The sequence below is a fragment of the Monodelphis domestica genome, chromosome 3, assembly GCF_027887165.1.
Source record: "Monodelphis domestica isolate mMonDom1 chromosome 3, mMonDom1.pri, whole genome shotgun sequence".
Classification (NCBI taxonomy): Eukaryota; Metazoa; Chordata; class Mammalia; order Didelphimorphia; family Didelphidae; genus Monodelphis; species Monodelphis domestica.
This window is the reverse complement of record NC_077229.1, coordinates 449,842,085-449,866,754: the sequence shown is the minus strand read 5'-3', so window position 1 is coordinate 449,866,754 and position 24,670 is coordinate 449,842,085. Positions and strand designations below refer to the sequence as shown.

The 24,670-nt window shown below is 35.7% G+C and overlaps 1 protein-coding gene across 1 annotated transcript; it reads right to left on the bottom strand.

The window, feature by feature from the left end:
* Positions 1-201: 201 nt before the first annotated feature.
* RIMOC1 (RAB7A interacting MON1-CCZ1 complex subunit 1) lies at positions 202-23,042 on the bottom strand. The gene is made up of 6 exons (XM_001371390.4): positions 22,715-23,042; positions 17,560-17,666; positions 12,263-12,409; positions 8,886-9,017; positions 7,961-8,075; positions 202-4,756 (listed from the first exon to the last, which is right to left on the bottom strand). The coding sequence occupies exons 1-6, from the start codon at positions 22,818-22,820 to the stop codon at positions 4,473-4,475; spliced, it is 891 nt and encodes a 296-aa protein (XP_001371427.1). The 5' UTR covers positions 22,821-23,042; the 3' UTR covers positions 202-4,472.
* Between the last annotated feature and the right edge of the window lie 1,628 nt (positions 23,043-24,670).

Sequence of the window (24,670 nt, the reverse complement as noted above, 5' to 3'; positions counted from 1 at the left end):
CATTTTGTGATCAAGTCAAATTAAAAATAGGCTCTTAGGAGCCTCCAGTTCTAGGGCTAGAGATCATCCAGTTTTACACTTTCATTTTACATTTGTAGAAACTGAAGCCTAGAAGTTAATTAACTTAATTTGCATAAGGACACAAGCTTTTAAGTGGCAGAGCTACAAGTACTACTAAATAAAGACAAAGCAAGGTGTAAATTCAGCTCAATCAATCAACAAACATTTATTTAGTACCTCCAAATCAGGTACAAGATTCAGAGTTAGGCATTCGAAGACAAAAATAAAAAAAAAATCCCCATCCTCCCAGTATTTATGAACTATGATCAAAGATGGGAAACTAAAATACTTACAACTAAGATTCCAAGGCAAATAAAGTGATTGTAATTTATTCTTTCACAGTTTAATACTTCAGAATTAATAGTGGTATATGATTGTACGCATATCCCCAAACTTTGCCTGGCATAGAGCAAAACATTTAATAAATGTTTGCTGAATGAATGCCGCCTCCAAAGTTCATTTGTTCCACAAGCATGTATGTTTACCACATACATACCAGACACTGTCCTGGGTACTTGGAATTCAGAGATAGAAACCAAACAGTACTTGTCCTTAAGGAGATGAAATTTTACTGGAGGTGGAGGTGGAGGTGGAAACAAGGAGGAGACACAACATATACTTTTTTAGGTAGATATAAAAGACATGTACTGTGAAAGTGATTATTGATTACTGATTATAGTTGAGTTTTGTCAAACAGAACAGAAACCATTATAATCAAGCTTTATCATTATAGCCAAGCTTTAAGGCTTTGAGGCTTAGATTATTATTGCACAGATAGATCTAAGGCCTACTCTCAATCAGGGAGCAAAACAAGATGCCATTTGAGGAGATAAGAAAGATGAATGAAGGATGATTCAATCCAATCACAAGATGTTTTCCTAGTGCCAGATTCTGCTAGTACAGGGAGTGGTGGATGAGAGACCTTCTGGAGAATGTTCCAGGGAGAAGACTAATTCTATGCCCCCTTCAGACCATCCTAAATTTGGAAAGGCTCTGGTCTTCAAGGGCTACGTGGGGTTGGTTCTTACAAGAGAATATTGACCTAATTTGGACAGATAGCATAACTCAGAACCAATCACAATCCCAGTTTAGGGGAAAAGGGGCATAGCCACTCTCTGTATAAAAGACCTGTTTTGTTTCTTTGCGTACTAAAGGATCTTTAGCCTGTATTTTTGGTAACTGCTAGCCTTGCCAATAAATATAGATAAGCTTGGACTTTCTGTGCCTCAGTCTCTCATTATTGGAGATTCATTGCAACAGTACAAAGTAAATACAAGATTGTTTTTCACAGATAGGCATGAGCAACTGGGAAATCATGATAAGCCTCCTATAGATGAAACTTCAACAATGCCTTGAAGGAAGCTATGGAGACTTCAAGGCAGAGGTGAGAAGGGCATTCTAGGCATGGGAGGGACACAGCAACCTGTTCAAAGACATTAAAGTGGGCCTGAAAGTTCTGTGTACAGTGAACAGCAGCCCAGTCATTTCTATTAGAACACAGAATGCTTAGAACATGTGAAACCAAGCCTGAAAAGACAAGGTTGCAAAGGGCTTTAAATGCCAAATAGAGGAATTTGTATTTTATCCTAAGGTCAAGAGAGAGATGGCCAACGGAGCTTCTTGAGCAATGGACTGATACGACCAGACTTGTGCTTTAGGAATATTAATTTGGGAGTTATATAGAGGATGGATTAAAGAGAGGAGAGAGTAGCGGCAGATATTTGTTCATTGGATTTTAAAAGTCCCAAAGGAGTAGTTCTCAGCAATTACACAAGTTGAGAATATGTCATAAGGTCCCTTAGTCACAGGAAATCACTACTGGCCGCATATTTCCAAAAACTACCTAGTTAATTGCATTCAATAAGGATGGCAGAAGAGATTCCTGAAGTGGTCCTTTCATACAGATGGGAATTTAGATTCCTCTTGGCTGGGTCATTGTAATCCTGCCAGTCACCATAGAGTCCTAACTTGTTTAGTATGTGTGATATGGGAACATGTCCAGTGTTTCTTCTGCCAACTCTCTCATAGGTAAGAAAGCAGAAAAACAGCAAATCTAAATGTTAAAAGTTCTGTCACATGTAAGCTAATTAATGAGAAACTGAACATCTGATTCTGCCTTTGTTGTTTTCTCTACAAATTTCTCATATAGTCACAAAGGGAAGATAACATTTTTGTTCTTATAAAATAACAGTTGTTTTTTACAAGAATGCCATCTTATATTTACAAAGAACTTTTATTTTACATTATCTCACTTCACAACTGACCTACGAGATAGGCAGGGCAGTATATATCCATGTTACAGACATGGAAGCAGGCTCAGAGAATTTAAGTAACTTTTCCAAGATGGCATAATCAGTGGTAGTGCTAAGATTTAAACCAGTTTAATGCTCCTGATGTTATAACATATACCTTTATAATCCTGTCCTATAAAACAATCAGGTAATGATCTTTCACAGTAATAAATCAGTTTCACTAAAAAGATTAACAAAATCTCAAAATTCAAATCAATAAACATTTATTAAACATCTATCATGTATAAGGCACTATATTAAGTGCGGGAGATACCAAGACAAAAGCAAAACAGTCCCTGCCTGTGAGGAGCTTACATTCTTCTGGAAAAACACACATGCAGTAAACGGCAAATTGAAGAACATTAAAAACTGTCAGGACAGTAAGTCCTGGGTTCAAAATTAGCCTCAGACACCTCTTAGCTATGTGACTCTGGGCAAGTCACTTAACTCCAGCTGCCTAGCTCTTATAAGCTTTTCTGCTTTGGAACTGATACTTAGTAGTATCACCTCTAAGGCAGAAGGTGAGGGTTAAAAAAAAAAACTGTGGGGGTGAGGAGCAAGTACACTAACAATAAGATTCATGAAAATGATGGCCCTGGGAAAAAAAAAAGGAGGGTGCCAGAAGGTGGCATTGGGGAAGCAGGGTATTCTCAAGGGTGGGGGCAGCTCCTTTGAAAGTTCTGAGACAGATTCTGAAAGCAATTTGAAATTACACCATAGTTAAACTTCTTTGACCCAGTGGTATCACTCCTAGCTAGTCACATGCCCCCAAGAAAGCACAGAAGAAAAGGGCCCATATATACAAAAATATTCATAACAGCACTCTTTGTATAGTAAAGAACTCTAAACTAAGGGGGTCTTCATCAACCTGGTGAATGGCTTAAATTCTGTTATAGATCATTTTGTGCCAAAGGAAATGTCAAAAAGGATGTGCTTAGAGAAAGCAGGAATGTCTATATGAACAGCTACAAAGGAAGCAGAATGAGTTTATATCATTATAATATAAAGAAAAACAACTTTGAAAGACTTAACTCTGAGCAATACAATGACTAGGCACAACTCCAGAGTACGGTGATAAAGCATTCTTCCCACTTCCTAACAGAGGTGATGAACTAAAAGGTACAGAATGACACACATATATTTTTCAACATGGTCAATGTGTTGATCTCTTTTGATGGACTTTAGATACTTGTTACAAGAAAGGATTGATTTTTTATTTGGGGGAATTTATATTTACATTTGAGGGGAAATGGAAGTACAATGGTAGCAAGAAAAATGAGGAAAAGAAGAGAGCATCAATGAACTGAAGAGAAAGCACAGATGAGAAAAAGGAAGGTCCAAAGGGAGGACCAATAAGCTGGATAAGATTTTAAACTAAATGAATATATTATATGCTTTAAAAAGGAAATAAGCAGAATGTAATAAGGATTTATAATTTCATTTGTTTTCTGTTCTTTGTATAGAGAAATGTCCATATCTTGTTGGTTTGTCAAGTTTGGAATGAGAAAAATGTTTTTAAAAGCTAAGAAAGTATATTAGGACCTGGAATACTAATAAGTTTGTGAACAGTCAACAGACCAAGAATACAAGTGTATTAAGGAAATAGAAAGAAGATGGACATTATGGAGATAGAATCAATAAGATTCATCAACTGCTAGAGGGTGAGGAAGAGTAAAGAATGGCTATAAAGTTATGAACCAGAGCAACTATGAAGATAGGGGTGACCTCTATATAAGTATGGAAGGGTGGGTGGGTTTTGATGAAAAGAGGTGGAAGACAGAAGATTAGCTAAGTAAAATGCTATCAGACTTTTAATCATAAGCTATTAGGAAGCTTTCCCATTCAAATTCAGATTGCATTAAAATATCTTTTAGAAGTTAAAAATGTTCAATAATTCACATACATAATCAGATTGTTATTTGAGATGGTATTTTGGAAGTTTAAAATTTTTTAAATCAAATGGTATTGATAGCTTAATAAACAAAAAAACCCCATAACCACACTATATTGCATACTGTGAGCTAAAAGTACATCAGTTCAGAGGCAGTAAGTCTTTTATTTTCCAGAATTCTTGAAAAAAATATCTTTCTGTAGTTAAAAAAAAAAAGTAAGAGGAATGTTTTAGTGATGGCAATGTTGGAAAAAGTTTAGTATTTTCTTTGCATTTGTTGTATTCCATGCTTGTCCTTTCAAGGGTCCTTCACATATAGATATATACTTTCTTAAAATCTTTTCTCCTATTTCTCGAAATTCCAAGGATTCTTTGAGTAAAGTGCTGCTTGTCCCAGGTCCATTAGTGTCTATGTCACAGTTCTCTGGCTCTTCATTTACACAATACTTCAGTCCCCAATAACACATTTCTCCAGTATACATCGTAGCCAGCAAATGAGTGTCACTGAATATTCCTAGAAAAATCATTGAAGTTGTGTTTAGAATTACAAAATTACATTTTAAACATTTCCTTTTAACTTTTGGTAATAACCTTTGGGAAAGGTATACTACAATACAACAAACTGCCAGAGCTACATTTCTGTAAAATTTCTAAGATCTATAAAGTTCAATCTGAAGTCATATATCTTCCTTCCATAGAATACTATGCAACTCACTGATGTTCATAATCATGCCTAAGAAACATTGTGAGAACCTTAATGAATAAAAGAAAATTTACTGTATCTAATGTACATATATTAAAATACTAATTTATCACATATAAGATACATACATATATACATGAATACACTTATAGAAAAGAAGCTATTAAAATTTTAGAAATGTTTTTAGCAAAAGTTTATGAAACAAACCCAAGTTTTTTAATTAACCAGAAACTTAACTAGACAATCCCACTGAACTTTCTAGATAGTTTCCAAGAATAATAATTTAATAGTCATTCTGATGATAATAAAGGTTTGATGAATTACAAAAGGATAAAAGATCATAAACATTTACTAAGTACCAACCATGTACTAAGCACTATGAGAAGCACTAGGAGTATAAGAAAAAAAATTAGTCTCTGTTTTCAGGTAATAATCTACTGATCATTGTACAGAGATGAATGAATACATAGTGATTTGAGCAGAGAGAATACTAATAACTGGGAGGATTCAGGAAGGTTTCATGAAAAAGATGGTACCTTTAAGGTAGATAGATAGAAAGAAGTACATGTCAGGCAGCCTTTTTGTAGGGGACAGAGAAGGAGCTAGTAGAGATGGAGAGACTGAAGATTAAAGGAATGACTGACTGGGTAGTCACCTACAGGTAAAAGATATGATCAAAAAGAGAAGAGAACCATGTGGCAAGGATACGTCTTCCTGAGAGGCAAAGGAAAAGAGATGTATAGAGGATAAAGTAGGAGAGATGACAGAGATGATAATGAACAGGAGGCAAGATTACTTACTGAATGGCACGAGAAAGAGGTATTTAAGGAATAGGTTTAGAAAGAAGCCCATCAGAGAAGAATAAGAGGATCTCCATGAAGCATTGTGGGCCCAACTGAGATTAGACAACATAAATTTGTACTAGACCCAATCTTCATAAGCAATGTGACTTCCTCCCATCTTCATGGGGAAGGCAGATGAGGAAGATGATAGAGGTTTGCAAACTGACAAGGAATGAACCAGGCATCAGGGGTCCAAAAGTAGAGTATATAAGTACCTAGTTAAGCCGTTAGGTATAGGGTCAATAAAGTGAAGACAGTAATTCAAGACCAAATGAGGGTGATGGATTAAGAGAAAAGGAATTACACAGGGACTAGAGGCTGGAGTAAGGTTGAAGAGTAGATTTAAGAAGAATGAAGCAAATGAAGGTGGAAAGACAGGGGACTGGGATCATCAGAGTTCAGAGAATAAAAATGGCACAGCTTGGAGGGATGGTGAACTCTAAAGTATGACCACCCATATAGGCAGCTGATGTGGAATAAGGATGTAGATTCTTTAAAATGAATGAACTATTTAGAGGCAACAAATTTTTCAATACTTTGAAGGATTCATGCTTTCATCATTGCAATGTAGCCTCTGCCCTCACTAAAGCTAAGCAGGCAACATACATAACATACATAACAATGAGGCATCTCCTAATAATAAACTTTTCTGATACTAGGTTAGTTTTCCAATGATGCTCACACAGAGTTCAGTGCCAAAGCTAACCCTCTGTTGGTGGGGCCTCTGAAAAACTAAGGCCCCCTCCATGCATCAAGGAGGCAATGAGTAGGACTATAGTGGAGACAAAGAACCAAAGTACAGTCAAATAGAATCTTACTTTACCTTAAACAGATAGGCAAGATCTTCTCACTTAATGTGGAAGTTAAGTGGTTACCTTAGTCATACATCCAGTAAGTGTTTGAGATACAAGTTTTCTATAAAAAGGAATATCATCTTTTTGAAAAAGTACAGTCTTTGGCTTTCTCAATTAACCTTTAGGCAATTAAATGTAAAAATCTCTCTTTTCTCTAACATTTCTGATCTTAGAGAACATCATGCAGGATGTAATAAAGACAAATGAAATTAAATATATTTTGAACTTTGCAAATTAAAGATACTTTGTAAATAAAAAGCAAAATTTCAATGTATTACTATAGTGCAGTCTATTACAATTGCACAGAAACAGTAGCCAAAGCATGCACATACCCAAATTATTAACACATGCTAGAATAACTCTTTGAAGAAACAAGTCCCTACATTTTTTTTTCTAATTTATTTTGATCCCTTACCTTCTGTCTTGGAATCAATACTATGTATTGGTTCTAAGGCAGAAGAGCAGTAAGGCCTAGGCAATGGAGGCTAAGTGACTTGCCCAGGGTCACATAGCTGGGAAGTGTCTGAGGCTAGATTTGAACCTAGGACCTCCCATTTCTAGGCCTGGCTCTCAATCCACTGAGCTACCCAGCTGCCCCCAAGTCCCTACATTTTAAACCAAAGTCATTACTTTTAGCTTCAAAAGAGTAAACAATGGTATAGTTTATGGGAATCTTAACTTTAGAAAAACTGAAAATAGGGGAAAATCTTTTTTTTATACAATACAAATCAGGAAATAACCATTCCCTTGAAATGGAAGAAAGTAGTAAAGTGTTTTTATAGTTATAAAAACTTGTTATACCCTGTAGAAAATTGCTAATAGTTTGATAAAAGCAATTTATCAACTATTACTCCAAATTCACAATGTGTACATACAGTAACCTCCCTAATAATTAACTGTGAATGCTGAGTCTCAGTTTCCTCATCTGTAAAGTGAGGATGTATCCAGTACCAGGATCCATATGAGACTACTGTGAGGGCAATACTTTGAAAATCTTGAAGTTCTACATGCATGTAATCTATCATTTTTATAAAGATCACTTATCAAAATCAGTATAAAAGGAATAAAATTCATTGTTTTCCTTTTCTTTAATGGGAAATCTACATTTGAGCTGAATATCTCATTCTCACAATTTAAGAGAACTGTCTATAATTTCACTCTTATGAAAAATTTCTCATATTCAACTAAATTCTAAGAAAAAATAATACTTGATAATCTAATCTTCTCATATCTAACTTTATCTGGTTCATGGTAAAATCTAAAATTTTAATATTCATAGAATCTTAGAATTTTGAACACACACATAAAGATCAGATTACCTTCACTAAGTAATTTAGCAGTGTCTGTATCCTGAAAAGAAACTTCTTCATTTAGGTGAAGAGGACATCGAAAAGTAAACATCTTTAGCAAGTAACTGATTCCATCAATAAGGCACTAAAGGAAAGCAGAGAATTGCAAGTTATATGCAGTCACTAAAGCTTTAGACATTAACTTTGGTTTGTGTTCATTTTAATGGCATAGACATTTCATCTTTGCTCAAAATGTCCATGATATAACAAAAGCACTAACCATGGCAATTACTGAAAAAAGTTAATACCTCCATCAACAAAAAGGCTGTACTCGGCCAAGACCCAATTTTGTTGAATCAACAAACTTACACACACTGACTTCTATTTTAGGACATATGGCTAGGTCAGATCCTTTTCAGATAACTGTTTCTAGATATCCATAATGATGACAAGAATATTAATCTATCAATCATCATAGTAACAGGTACCTAGGAACTGGATTTGTTATGGCAAGACATGATACAGCACTTGGCACATTCCTTAAATAAGCAAAACCACACAATATGTGGTGGTCACCAAATAAAGTTCTTTCATTATCCCTCTCTTTTCACATATGATCATATAGACTAAAAAAAAAAAATTATCTTGCATTCCAAGAAGACTTCACTGCCTCCCTAAGAAATAATTTCAATATCTAAATGTCAGGAATTATTTCTTACTACCAGTCTAAATCTTGATTATTGTGGTACAAATCTGCTTCTTCTTTTCTTTTCTCTTAGAAGCTATAAACAGGACTCTAAACAAGGAAAAAGATTATTAACAAAATGTGTTTCGGCTTGACCAAATGTTGTCAGAAAGACTGAAATATTTTGCTCATCAATGGGAAAAAAGAATTTTTTTTGAAACCAATAATCTATGCCATACAACATATCCATAATGACATATAGCTTTTTACCTTTTTAAGCACATCTCTCTTTTTTGATTGTCCCTCTTCCCTTGCTGTCACAGTATGGCAATACATATAAAGCAGGGCTCCTCGTCTCCAATAAAGACATTCTAGCAGTTCTGGCCCAAGCATATCAGAGTGCTGAAAGCAAAATATTACTGAATGAAGAAATTTTTATTTTCACATGGCTTACAAATTTTTTAATTAATCAGCTGGGTTATAAATCAACACTTGCATCTCATACAATTAAACAGCAAAAATCAATTTTATGCAATAGTAAATCAGGGAGAAATCATTAGTTTTGAAGAATTCTTCTCTAAAATATTAACAGTAAGTTTTTTTTCCAAACCAATTTACCAGCATTAGGGAACTTGAAATATGTTGAGATAATTCATAATGCTGGTAATAGAGCTCCTTGTTCTAAAAGTAGAATCAGTAGATTTTAAAGAGTATATTTCCATACATACTCCTTTCCCTATGAAATATTAATTGGGAAAATGTCACTAACAAAAACACTTTCTCAGAGAACTTTTATTTACACAGAATGATAATTTTGTAGAACACAGTTGGAGAAACCTCCTTATGAATTAAAAATATACTTCCATATCAATTATACTCAAATTTTTAGGAACTCATCTATTGCCTAAAATATGATAGATCCCTATTGTACATTTATTCCAGCTCCTTTATAATAAAGTAATAAAACAAATATGAAATGAGAATGTGACCCCCCAAAACCTTAGGACAAAAAAACTGTTTTTTAACAAATTAAATCAATTTTAAATGAAACTTGAGAAGCAGTATGGTTTTGTGAATGGAGTGCTGGACCTAGGTTCACATTCTGCCTCAGATACTAGCTGTGTGACCTTGGGGAAGTCCCTTCCCCACTTTCAGCTTCAGCTTCCTCATCTATAAAATGATATAGCTTTCGAGATCTAGATGGATAATTTTCTGATGATCTCTGAAATGTAAAGTCTTGCTATTTAAAATAACCTATTTATAATCCTTTTGTAATAGAATTTGAATGTCATCCCTGAACTTATATGATGAATTTTATTAAGGATTTCTTTAAAGCAGGACAGCTCTATATTAGCTATAAAAAATTCAAATAAAGTGGTATTGAATAGGAAACCGCTAATTAACACTCTTTGTAAGAAAATAAGAGTACTAAATTTTGCAATACAGTAATAATGCTTTTAAAATTAAAACATTATTCCAATGTATTTCATTATGCTAATATTCTAAAATGTGGAAAATATAAAAATGAGAAACATGTATAATCAAATTACAACATAATTTTCTTCTACTGTTTTTCTGTTTCTTAGCATTTAATAGTTTTTTAAAATTTAACCTAATTTTTTTTTCCGGTGAGAAGGCCTTTATTTTCTCTCCTTACTGCTCCCTCCCTTTTGAATAATTAAAACAAGTAAAAATAAAACTCTTATAAACAATAACACATATTCAAGTAAAACAAATTCCTACATTGGCCATGTCCAAAAATATATACCTCGATTAGTATTTTAAATCCATCATCTCTTCGGTAAGAGATAGGTTTAATGCTTCAACTTCAGTCCTCTAGAATCGGGGTTTGTCAGTGTACTGATCACAGCTTTTATATTGTTTTTTCTTTATCATGTTATTTGCATAAACAGTTTGCCTAGTTCTGTTCATTTTTCTCTTTCAATTCAAAGAAGTATTCTCGGTGGCAACTAGATCTGGCAACTAGACACAAGGATAGAGTTGTTGACTTGGAATCAGGAAGACCCTCGGTTCAAATTCTGCCTCAAACACTTTTTATAGCTATGTGATATATAGATTTATAGATATATGATACTGGGCAAGTCACCTATCTTGTCTAAATCTCAGTATCCTCATTCATAAAATGAGGACACTTCAATAGCACCAACTTCTCAAGGTTGTTGTTAGGAACAAATGAGATAATATATGTATATTCTTAAAGCATGATACAAATGTTATTATTATTCCCAATTCCTCCGAAATGATCCAGTCTGTCATGTCAAATGGCTTAATAACCTTCAGTTACATAATGATGTACTGTCATACATCATAATTTGCTTAGTCATTCCAAAATAGGTGGTCACCCCTTAGTTTATAGTTTTTGGTATTACAAAAAGAATTGCTATAAATATTTTTTTGCATGTAAGTCCTTTTCTTCCTTCTTTGATCTCTTTGAGGTATAGGCCTAACAGAGGTATTGCTGAGTTAAAGGACACATATCCTATAGTGAATTTTGGGCAGTTTCAAGCTCCATCAACAATTGTATTAACATTTAATGTAACATTTAGTTACAGTTAACATTTGTATAGCGAGACTGATTAAGTTTAATAGTTAATGATTCTCTGTTTTGGGTTGTGATTCTTTCTCTAAAATCTTTGAAAACTGGAATTCTGTATCCATTTATAAACTGTTATAATCTCTTCTTCCTCTGGTTTCACTTTTCATAGGATTTTAGCTTGGCAAGAAGCCTTAGAAAATTTCAATTGCTCCAAGTGTTATTAGTGTGCCTGTATATCTCCAAACCTTCCAACATTTTTCAGTTTACTATTTTGTCATCTTTGTCAATCCGATGGGTGTGATGTGGAATTTCGAAGTTGTTTTCATTTTCATTTCTCTAATTATTTCTTGAATTCTCATTTTAAAGCCCTATTTGTCCTTACTAAATATATCATCTAGATTCAGGTTTTCAAGGGATAAGAGCCACCAAAAACCTGCTTAAGTCCATTCATATTTTCTAGTCAAAGACTGCTGGAAGCTGAGCTTTATAAGCACCCAGAAATTCATTTTCCAAAGAAGAGCATGTTGCTTGCATTCTTGTAGCTATTAAACCTTGGCCCATTTAAAGTAAGATGGTTCAGCCATTGCACTGGAAAAGCTTGTAGAGTCAAAGACATGTCACCCCTGTGATAAAAATAACAATGTATGAAATAATTGAAGTCTCTAACTCCACCTCTTTTGAAATATCCACAAATGGGAACTGTTAGGGGATGTCTTAAGGTCAAGCTTTCAGGACAATAAGAAAGAGGACATCATTTCCCTTATAGGGAAGATGCAAGACTTACTCTGGGTTTTTTAGGAAAGGAAGCTAGGGAAAAGATCTATTCTTTGTTAATGGGAATTATATGCCCTCATTAATAAATAATGTTATTTCAGAGAAATAGCCTCATATCCTTTATTGTTTAAAATCCAAACAATATACCAATTTCTTTAGATTTTAACTATTACCAAATCATTTTGATAAAAATTGCTTTGTAATGTAACTCCTATTCAATCACTACTCAGGATAGGATACATATCCTAGGTATAAGAATAATAAAATTTAAGGATTATCCATGTTTCAATATAATCCAGAGTAACTCTATACTCACTTTTGGATGCAGACTACTTTCCTTAACTACAACTTCAGGTTCTGAAAGAATAGCGATTAACTCCTTTACTTTCTGTAAAGAAGTGTCTTCTGGAAAATCTTCATCTACCAGTTTATTCTCTTCAAAATATGTCATGTCCAATATAGCCTGGAGAAATGAGAGGGGGGAATTATTTAAATAAGGTATCCAATATAAGATGGTAGCTGATGAGGAGAAACTCACACAAGCAAAAACAAATGGAGTTAAAGTATTAGGAATAGTGGTGGTAAAAGAAAACACGGAAAAAATTTTCCCTCAAAGCAACCATGCAAATCTGTTTGACTCTCCTGAGAAATGAGCCTTGCCTACAAAAGTTCACTTCAACAACCACTGAGTATCTAGCACATGTAAGCACTGGCTACACTGGACAAGATATGAACTTAAGTAATAGTTCCTATATCCATTGTAAAATTGAGATTTGAACTCTGGACTCCATTCCCCAGGAGTGCTTGCTAGCTCCCAGAATGCCCTCTAATCTCACTGAATTCTCACCTGGGACGAGAACAAAATTTTATTTAAAGGGTCTTCCCCGTAGGTGGGCTCTTTGGGACTTCCGTTTTGGGGCAGACGTGGCTCTTTCCATAATGTAGGTGAGGTCTTGTCTAGGCCTCTGGCCTAGGCATGTGTTTTTTCTTATCCTGTCTTTTCTTTAATCCTTAATCTTTAATAAACCTCTAAAAATTATAATACTCCTTGCAGAGAGAAACTAATTTCTACCTGCCTCAGTCTCCCCTAAATTTTAATCTTTACACCATGGATATTTAGTCTAATGAAGTTATATAGGACCCATGCAAATATCAGGAGTATAAAATAAGACTAAGAGTTACCAAAGAGGTTTATTCTAAGGTTTTCAACAATTCAATATTGAATCTTTCAAAAGTGATAGGCTAGAGATCTCCCCACCTTCCTTGAATGTTCATCCACAACTCCAAACTTCATTATAAAATTAAGAAATGAATGTGTTTGTGTTTACACTGTACACTGAGGCTGATTAAATTTCTTAGTTAATAATTTTCTGGTTTTGGTTGTGGTTCTTTCTCTAAATAAATCTTTGAAAACTGGAATTCTGCATCCACCGATAATCTCTTGTAATGTCTTCTTCCTCTGGTCTCACTTTTCATAGGATTTTACACTTAGCATTGCAAAGAACCTCAGAAATCCATTTAAGTCCAATTACTCATTTTAAAATCCAGGGTTCTTTTCTTTACTCTCATACCATCTCAATTTGTGTAGAGTTAATTTTAATTGTCCTCTCCCCTCTCTCTTTTTCTAAAAAGTCTCTCTTCTTTCTGTTTCTTCCTCTTTTTCCTCTATTTATTAAAGGTTTTGATGGTAAAGAGGAGGAATGTAAAGTTCTCAATTTTAGTCAAGATTTAGATAGCTTTCAAGTTTTTACTAAAACATTCACCTGTGATTATTTTAGTTTCTTGGAAGAAAAATACATTCAATCAAAATTGAAATAAAGAGACATATTTAGTTAATTACTGTATATCTTTCTGCTTATGCATACAAAGAAGAGAACTGCCTCTATTTTTTCTCACTATTCATTTATTCCTCAGTCTCTTGAAATCAGGCTTTCACTAGTGAAAACTGCTACTGAAAGAGAATTGTGGATCTCTTCATTGCAAAACCAATAACCTCTCCTCAAGCTTCACCACCTTGACCCTTATGTAGCATTTGACACCCCTGACTTTCTAAATCCTGGATATTCTTTTTTTCCCCCATGGCTCCTACAGTACTCATCTCTCATTTATCTAACTATTTCTTATTGATCTTCCTTTACCAGTTCATTATCCTCCATCTTTGCCCTAAACATAAGGGTTACTCCAAGGCTTTCTTCTGGGATCTCTTCCTTAAAAAAAAAAAAATCAATATATATTCCTTTGACACAATAGTTGCTTTTCAATAAACACCACAAAATATATTTCTTGAAGATAATTAAACAGCATTGATGCTATTAAGCATGACTGCTATGTAAAGTACACATCACCTTCCAAACATTAATAGAAGGAAAGGATATATTTACCTACTTACCTTAAAAACCTCCAAATTGAATATTCCCTATTTCTGTTATTGACACTAACTTCTAGTCTTTGAAGCTTAAAACCTAAGATATCTTGGGCCTTCCCTACCCCTTTATATCTAATCCCCTGTTAAGCTTTGCCAATTCTACCTCCACAGCTCTCCCATCTGTACTCTTCTCTCTAATCACAAAACTACCACTCTATTTTGGATCCTCATATTTCTCATCTGTCCCTTTTCAGGCATCTCCTAATTGGTTTCACTGCTTCCAGATATCATTCCACAGACTCAACCTTTCTTTAACATAGTTATCAAAATAATCTTCCTAATACTAAAGTTCCCAATACATGTCAAACCCTTGATAAAATTATTCATTGGCTTTCTATTGCCTAAATTTCTAAACCTAAGACTTAAGGCCTTCTATTACTTGGCCTCAAGCTACCTCTCCAGCTAAAAATCACTACTTTCCCAGCTAAATTAGAATCCTCCTGTTCCCTATATTTGACAAGTTAACTCCAGACTCTGGGCATTCTCAGAGCACACTAACTCACTTTCACCCTTTAGAATCCAACCAGCTGCTCCAAAGAGAAGGATTATTCATTTAGCTGAAAATGTCCTTTCCCTCATCCAATTTTCTTGGAGCAATTTGCCTGGATATTTCTTTTGCTCTTCCCACAAATATCACACCCTGTCCTGTATTTACTTGTGAATGGATCATATCCTTCCAATAGAACATAAACTTGAGAACAGAGAATTATTTTATTGTTCATCTCTGCTCTTCTAATGTCCAGATCAGTTTTAATCATTTAATAAATGTGTTATTTAATAATATTTATTATTAATTAATATTTGTATGTTATCATATATAATTAATCACTAATTGGTATTAATATTTAATAATAAAATAATTATTTAATAAATTATTGATACTAAAAAAATAAGGGAAGTTGAAACCATATCACAGGAGGACTAATTAATGTCTTTAGCTTGGAACACAGAGGTTTAATGGGATATGACACGTATCTTAATTTTGAAAGGTTATCATATGGAAGAGATAAAGCCATCTGTGTAGTTCCAGAAATAGAACTATTGGATAGATATCATTAGAAGACAAGCAAAGGTTGGATAACCACTTGCCAAGAATAATGTAGAGGGTATTCCTGCATGAGAGGTGATTGGCTGGACAATCTTTAAGGATTCTTGTAATAACATTTCCTTCTGTGTCAAAAAGACATGATTTTACATAAACTCTTCAGCAAATTGCTTCCTCTTTCAGGACCTCAAATTCTCACATATGTAAAATTAGGGGTTTGGTACTAGATGACAGGTAAGGTCCTTTCCAGTCCTGACTCCTATGGTCATAGTATTTACTCTTTTTTGAGGGCTTCTGATTCACAGCTCACAAATGCAACTCCTACAATTTAGGTATGCTGCCTCTGAATGGAAGCAATGCACCACAAACACCTCATCCAAGCAGTGATATGGCACCTGTGCTGAGGTTTAAAAATAAAAACAAAACACTTTTTTTTGAGCTTTTAGATTAAAAGAGTCAACTTTACAAAAATAATTTTAATAAAAGACCAGAACAGATACGTTTAATGACAAATCTTTTGAAGAAAAAAAAACTCCTTTGATTCAATTTGTCTTCTCTTTCTGATTTTTTCTTACTTAATGCTTTAGTCTAATCCTAAAGGTATATACAAACGAATTAGAATGTTCTTTAGTAAATGATTCTGAATTCTAAAATGTTGTAAAAGCTTGATCATAATTTTGAGAATAACATTCCAGAGTCTGATTTTCAAGGAGATCTGCTTAAGTATCCCCCTTTCTTGCTATAAAGGGGGAAAAAGGAAGAAAAACATTTGTTGTTCTACTTTGTAAAGAGATGTAGCTCGGTCAAATTACTTAAGTATTTATTGACTGATTGATCAGAAAAGGCCTCAGGTAAGATGTAACATTCCAGCAGAGACCTGAATGTAGGCAAAAATGGGAGAGTACATTCCAGTAACCAGTATGAGAGAGAATATAATGGGTAAGGAACAGCAATGTGAAGAGTGAATCAAACTTTCTTTGCCTATCAATAGGCAATTTTTAAATTAATCAATCAAAAACTTACCCTTACCAGCCACTAAGTAGGAGAGTTCACAAGTCACTTTCCAGGGTGGGTGACAACTCCAGAGGCCACTGCCCCCCTGGGCAGTATAGGAAAACTGGAAGACTGCAATTGGTTCCCATAAAGTGGAGGAAGGGGAAGGAAGTGATGTGGGAAAAGGACTATAAAAAGTCCCGAACTTCCTGTCCAAGGTACCTTAGGCTTGAACCTTCAGCTTGAGCCTTCGGCTTGACCTTCAGCTTGAACCTTCTGCTTGGATCTTGGTTGTGGACTGCTTCTTTGGAGGACTGTTCCTGAGAATTCATCTTCAGAGACTCTGTGTTGGAGAACTGGGTGAGTAGCTGGCCTTCCTTTCCTGGCTTCTGAAGAGATTGATTCTGGAGAGGCCTTCCTTTCCTGGAGGAGACTGCGTTGGTAGAATCCTTGCTGAAGACACCACCTGGTCCTCTGGCTAAAGATCATCGAGCCCTGCCAGGGCTGAGCCCCACACTGGAGCAGTGCTTAGGGTGATAGGCTAGATAATTCTCTACCTCCTTCTTACATTTTCCCACTTCCACTCTTCCTACCTCTTTGTAAATAAAGCTACTAAAAGTCATTTTAACTTAAGTTATAATATCTTTAAATTGGTGACCACAATATTACTTTAGGATTCTCATATTTATTATAAATCCTAAATTTTAAATCCTTACAGTAAGTAGAAGCCAGTAAGTCTAGAAGGAAAATTAGGTAAGGGAGAATAATATAGAATATATCTAAAAAGGTAAGATAGATCCAAAAATACCACAGAACCCTTTGTATATAGAGTCAACAACGCTTCCTTCTTTAAGAAGGATATGAGGCCAGGCCCTAAACTTTGGGTGTTTTTTGGGGGCTAGATTATCTCCAACCTCTCACTCTTTCCACTCAAACTAGTGCTTGAAATACAAATGCCAGAAGTTATCTTTTTCTTTATTTCCCATATCAACCACCACTTTTCCTAGCAACTACTTCACAAACTATCTTCGTGTAAAGAGCACTTTGACAAGCAAAATGAAACAAATTTTGACCAAAGAATGACTAACATACATACATACACACACACTCGCTTCATATTGAAGAAATTTACTTCAACAAATTAATTTACCTGTGTGTAAAGCTTAATGAGAGTTGACGGATTCACATTTTCTTCATCTTCTTTACAAAGGATTTTTAATTTCTCAAGAGAAGTAGAAGCCTGAATTAAAAATATATCTGTTAAAAAGAGATGAGTACAGTGATTATTCAGTATCTTTGCAACTAAAAAAAAAATCCTATCAAATATCACCTTTTATTCTTCCCAAAATATTACTTTGTGGTCCACCACCAGTCCCATTACGTACTTTATTTATTAATTAAAATTATCTTCTGTTTTAATATCAATTCTAAGACAGAAGACAGGCAAGGGCTACCCAATCAAGGTTAAGTGACTTGTCTATGGTTACATAGCTAGGAAGTATGTAAGGGAAGATTTAAGGCCTGGCCCTCTATGTATTTTAAAGCTAATATTGGAAGCAAAAAACTGAAAACATTCCAAACTTTGTTTTTTCTTATAGGCCTGGATTTTTTTCTGTAATTTTTTTTTCAATATATTATCTCACTTTAAAAATGTTTAATAATGTTGGCTAAATATTCAATAACAAAGTAATTATAGACATTTGAAGGGGTAGATGTAAAAGCATTAATTTTCTACTGCAACTCAAATTATCTTCTAGAAGGCCATAGATGACAAAATAAAAATGCTTACTGAGTTTCTGATTTCCTTAGGAGCTATATCTAAATATATACATGTAGCACTTTTGTTAACCTCATCTTTTCCAGTTTTAATGTAAGCTTTTTTCTTCCATCAAAGTCTAGAAGAAAGAAATTAGTAAAGTGTCTTTTTGGTATCCTTCCCAATACAGGTATATTTTCAATCCATCCTACCCTTAATTTTTCTTTCCTTTCCCTAACTTAAACTCCCTTACCTTGTTCCTTTTCTTCCTATTCTGTATCTCCCTGTCCATTCATCCAAGGTTCCTAGGAATGAAATGCAATAGATACTATAGGCCTCTCACAGTAAATGATAGAATGATAACTAATGGGAGAAAGGTCTGAATAAATCCAGCAGCCAATGGTTCCCATGTTATCTCTGGTCATAACCATTTACATTAATGGTTTCCTTTGTTTTGTATTCTGACATCTTTGAAATATGTGCTGCATGATTAAAAATTGGAAATAGAAAAAACTTTGGGAAACAGAACAATGTAACATGAAATGTATAATTACCAACATGATTTAATATACTATATAAATATGTAAAAATTCAGAATAAAAACAATTTAGTACTGTACTTTGGATATGTTTTTATAAATTCAAATTTAAAAATCTAGAACTACATGGGAAAAGGCTACAAAACCAAACTATAACAAATCATAATTAAAACAAGCTTTTAAAAATCAGAATTGTTTAGATAGATTCACAAGAGAATTCTATCAAACATTTAAAGAACAACTAATCCCAATACTGTGAAAATTGTTTAACAAAATAAGCAAAGGATCTTACCAAATTCTTTTTATGACACAAATATGGTACTGATTCCAAAGCCAGGCAGACCAAAAACAGAGAAAGAAAACTAAAGACCAATCTCTTTAATGAACTTAGATGCAAGAATCTTAAATAAAATAATAGCAAAAAGACTACAGCAAATTATCACAAGGATTATCCACTATGACCAGGTGGGATTTATGCCATGAATGCAAGAATGGTTCAATATTAGGAAAACCATGCACATAACTGATATCAATCAACAAGCAAACCATCAAAAATCGCATGATTATCTCAATAGATGCAGAAAAAGCCTTTGACAAAATATAACACCATTCCTATCAAAAACACTAGAAAGTATAGGACTAGAAGGGCCATTCCTCAAAATAATAAACAGTATATATTTAAAACCATCAGCATGTGCAATAGGGACAAGTTAGAAGCGTTCCCAATAAGATCAGGAGTAAAGCAAGGATGGCCATGATCACCTCTATTATTTAATATTGTTCTAGAAATGCTAGCAATAGGAATTAGAGAAGAAAAAGAAAAATGAAGGGATTAAAGTAGGCAATCAGGAAACTAAACTATCACTCTTTGCAGATATGATGGAATATTTAAAGAATCCTAGAAAATCAACTAAAAGACTAGTGGAAATAATCAACAACTCTAACAAAGTTGCAGGGTACATAATAAACTCACATAAATCATCAGCATTTCTATATATTTCCAACAAAATCCAGCAGCAGTAGTTGGAAAGAGAAACTCCATTTAAAATCATTCTAGATAATATATTTAGGAATTTATGTACCATGGCAAACACAGGAATTATATGAACACAACTACAAAATATTTTTCACCCAATTAAAACTAGACCAAAATAACTGAAAAAAAAAAAAAACATTAATTGCTCATGGACAGGATAAGCTAACATAATAAAAATTATATTACCCAAATTAATCTACTTATTTGGTGCCATACCTATCAAACTACCAAAAAACTCTTTCATAGAATAAGAAAACAGTATAACAATGTTCACCTGGAAGAACAATAGATCAAGAAAATCAAGGGAAATAATGAAAAAAAATTGAAGGATGGAGGCCTAGCAGTACCAGATCTTATACTGTACTATAAAGCAGTGGTCATCAAAACATTATGGTACTGGCTAAGAGACAGAAGGGTGGATGCAATGGAATAGACTAAGGGTAAATGACCTCAGCAACCTAGTGCTTGATAAACCCAAAGATCCCAGCTTTTGGGACAAGAACTCACTATTTGACTAAAACTTCTAGGCAAATTGGAAAACAGTATGGGAAAACTTAGGTTTAGATCAACATCTTACACCCTATACCAAGATAAATTCAAAATGGGTAAATTCTTTAAATATAAAGAATGAAATTATAAATAAATTAGGTGAACATAGAATAGTATACCTGTCAGATCTTCGGGAAAGGAAGGAATTTAAAACCAAGCAAGAGATAGAGAACATTACAAAATGTAAAATATCTGATTATATCAAATTTAAAAAGTTTTATACAAACAAAACCAATGCAATCAAACTCTAGACCTCATGCTGGTGCCAGTACTCACCCACCCCCAGGGACCAAGTGCAGTGCCCTGCCCCTCCCCATACCCCACACAGAGGAAGGAAGAAGCGCTCCCATTGGGCTGCTGGGTGGCAAGAGAAGTAAGAAATATCCTCATTGAATGTGGGGAAGGGGAGGGGAGGGGCCCAAGGGATTTGCTTCCCCTCCCCTTCTCTTGCCTGTGAGCCACCCACCTTACCCCCCTGGGTACTCCCATTGAGCTGCTGGGCAGAGGGGAGAAGGGATGTGAAAAAAATGTCATCAAGGGCTGTGGAAGGGGAGAGGAGCAGCTCCACCCAAGTCCCTCTGCCTTTCTAGAAATGAACTGGAGCCGGGGGTGGGGGGGGGGGGTGGCCAAGTGCCCACAGAGAGCACTCTGTATGCCATCTTTGGCACCCGATTCATAGGGTTGCCATCACTGACCTAGGACATAGTTGGAGGGTGTGACCTGGATGAAAAGCAAGGACAGGAGATTGAGGAGTGGTAACACCACTCCTTAGTCTCCACCAGATGGAAAGCCAGAAGAGAACAATGTCAGGAAAACCTAGAGAGAAGAGAGTATCAAGAAGAGGGAAATCAAATGTGAAAAGTGACTGAGAGGTAAGGAAGAATAAGGACTGAAAAAAGGCCATTAGATTCAGCATCACTAATAACTCTAGAATGTGCAGATTCAGCTGAATGATGAGATTCAGAGTCAAACTGCAGAGTATATGAAGAAAAGGAAATAGATCCAAGCGTAGACAACTTTCTCAATGAGATTAACTACAAAAGGGAGAAGATTTATAAATTGAGAACTAGTAGGAATGGAGAGATCAACTGAAAGCTTTCTAAGGATGAGGAAATCATTTCTTGTGAATTTTATTGGAAATAATCTAGCAAAAAACTACTTCTGATTGCAATGTATTTACAAAGCACCCGATTCTTCCTTCCAGTTAGAGATAAAACCAAGATCTCTGCTCACTACATTTCTATCATAAATCCCTTAGTCAAGTCAATGGGGATTAATTTTTAAAGGGAAACAGGATTCTGGCTTGATGTTTTAACATTTAATTTGGTAAGCAGAATATTTGCACACAAAATATATGGTGCAGCATACAATTGCTAAAGAGCATGAGAAAAACCCTCCTGGATACATGTTTTTATTCCTTTGCTGTTATTTCTTTTCTGCTACCTTTAAATCATTTAGATTTGTAATGCTGCAGCAAGAGCACACTCTGGTATCAGAAGGCCTTGGAATCAGGCCTGGAACCTGATCTACAGGATTTTTGTCAAGTCACTTAGTATCTCTGGGCCTCAGGTTTTTCATCTATAAAATAGAGGGGTTGAATTCAATCCCTTTTAAGTTTTTTTTTTGCAGCTCAATCTATGATACATCTGATCAAAGCTTCTGCCTAACCTAAGTCACCAGAACTCCTCCCATTTAGACTAGTGAATTGGATGGGCTTATAGAATTTCTGAACAGATGAGAAGATATATGGGAAATCTTCTAGATCTGGGACTCTTGACTTTTTGCTGTCATGGAATCTGTAAGCAGTCCGGTAAAACCTGGGGACCCCTCCTCAGAATGTTTTTAAATGCATGAAATTTTATAGATGTATGTGTATGCATAAATATATAAATTTATGCACACAATGAAAATTTTGTATGAAGTTTATTTCTATGTTCATAAATACATAGGTGCATTATTTATGTAATGTGTAAACATTTATGTATAAATTGTATGCATATACATATTGTGTATGTGTGCACATTTATGTGCATATAAATGTGTATATATACACACACATACTTAAAAAAAACAAAACAATTATACTGCAATTTTTCCCCAAGTGCTAGGATAGCCCGTGGACTGCAAATTATAAACCCCTGATATAGAGAAACCCTTCGTTTTACTAAACTGCTACGCAGAGCGGTAATGTGATTTAGCCAAGGATACACAGCCAGTGGTGACTAGGAGAGATACCCTTGGGGTGCCCCTGCAGCGCCCGGCTCCGGAGGGCTCAGGGGAAGCCGGGGTCCCGCCGCGCTCCTTGGGGTTTCCTTCACTGACTGACAAAGGAGCCCTTGTCCCCCTCGGCCAGGGCCCAGGCTTCCTTGGGCTCCCCCCAGCTTCCTCCCCCTTCTGGGGCTCCTCTCCCCTACCCTGCCTCTCACCGTCTCCGCCGGCCGCGTCGCGGAGAGGCAGTAGGCGAGCCAGGGCCCGTTCCCCTAGTCCTCCCACCAGGTCGGCCACATAAGTACCCTCCCTGACGGCAGCCATGATGACCCCAGGGTTCTGGAAGGGGAGTTTGGAGAGAGTTCGTCACGTGGCAGGGGCGGAATCCGACCAAGGTCACCTGATCTGCGTGCAGAGGAGAGGGGTTAGGCGTGCCAGAGGGGTGTGGTAGGAGGAGGAGGAGAAAAGATAGGTTGGGCGGAAGCCTAAGGAAGGTCAAGCCCTTCCCCTCCAGACCCATTTCTCCCACTCCCTCCCCACCATCATGCCCCAGGGGCTCCTCGGACTGGAAGGAGAGGTGGTAACGCCAGGACACACCCCTCTCCCGCCCTCTTCTCTCCACCAATCCAGAGCCGCTTCAAGCCCTCGCCCTAATCCTGACCCTATCAGAAGGCAGCGATGGTTCAGAAAAGAGGCCAGGAGGGCAGGGTGAGCTGCTGCCTGGAACTGGGGTTGGGGAGGAGGTCTTGTGGTCCTAGGCCAAAGCATCAAGTGTCTTGTGGCCTGGCGGGAGTCTGTACTAGAAGCTGTGCAAGAATTGTGGCCCGATAATCGGGGATATTTGGCTCTGTTCTGTCCTAGAGTTAGGTACATGAATAACAATTGCAATGTAGTGATTTGAGATTTCAAAGAGCCTTACACACATTCTCATTGATGATGATAAAAATAGCTAGCATTTATATAACACCTGATAATATGCCAGGTTTTGTGCTCAGCACTTTAAAAATATTTCATTTAAGCCTCACAACAACCCTGGGAGGTAGGTGCTTATTACTAGCCTCATTTTCCAGTCGAAGAAACCCAGGCAAACAAGTGACTTGCCCAAGGTTACATACTATCTGAGGTCATGTCTGAATTCAGTTCTTCCTGATTCTAGGTCTAATGCTCTATCCACTGTATCAGCAATCTCTTACGAACCTGTCAATACTCATGGATACACTCTTTAAGTTTTAGTTCAGGGATAGATCTGAATATGTAACAATACCAACAACAATAATAACCACAATTATATAACAATATACATGTGTAATTATGCAAAATAGAACCATTTTGCAGCTTTAATGTATTATGGCATCTTTTGATTCTTATATCATTCTTGTAAGGTATCTGCTATCATTATTATTATTATTATTCCCTTTTTACAGAGGAGGAAAATTGACGCAGACAGCTTTCTATTCACTTCACCCCTTTGATGCCAGGTAGGTGCTATTCTCATTTTATAGATAAGGAAACTGAGGCTGAAGAAGGTTGCCCAAAGTCATGCAGCTAGTAAGTATTAGAAGTGGGATTCAAACTCTAGTCAACAAGTATTTAATGAGCTCCTCTGTGCAATGCATTATGTGCCCCAAAATGCACCAAATTTCTTCAACTCCATTGCCAGAGCAAGGAAAGGAATGAACATTTATTAAGCACCTACTTATGTGCTAGACTCTGCTCTAAGCCCTTAACTGATAGTATTTCATTGGATCTCATTTCCACACCACTGCCAGACCTTCAATTTCCTACTCTCCCCTCTCTCTTTTAGAAATCTTTCTTAAAGCATACTCACTACATCCACCAATGTATTGAGATTATTCACTGAGAACTTCTCTTTCTCCCCTATTCATTTAATATCACTCAGATCTCTTCTGCCACAATCCCTTCCTTCACCTTTCCCATAGGAAGAAGCATCCTTTCTTGCTAAAACAAACCCTTCTATATACATCAAGAATCTCTTTTTGTCCTGTTTTCCCCCCATCAGATTGTCTCCTTCATTATCCCCATACTCTCACCTCCAACCTCTCCTTATATATGAATTCTTCCCTATTGCCTATAAATGTGCCCTTATGTGTTTCTCTTATCCTCAAAAAAATCCTCACTAAATCCATCCATCACCACTAGTGAGTGTTCCATAT

What these genes read in the sequence shown, in the direction of transcription:
- RIMOC1 (XM_001371390.4), bottom strand. Translation starts at nt 22,820, where the DNA reads ATGGCTGCCGTCAGGGAGGGTACTTATGTGGCCGACCTGGTGGGAGGA. An exon ending in TCATTAAGCTTTACACACAG is followed by an intron (nt 12,410 to 17,559) that starts GTAAATTAATTT and finishes TCATTTCTCCAG; the next exon opens with GCTATATTGGACATGACATA. An exon ending in AAAGTAGTCTGCATCCAAAA is followed by an intron (nt 9,018 to 12,262) that starts GTGAGTATAGAG and finishes TTTTGCTTTCAG; the next exon opens with CACTCTGATATGCTTGGGCC.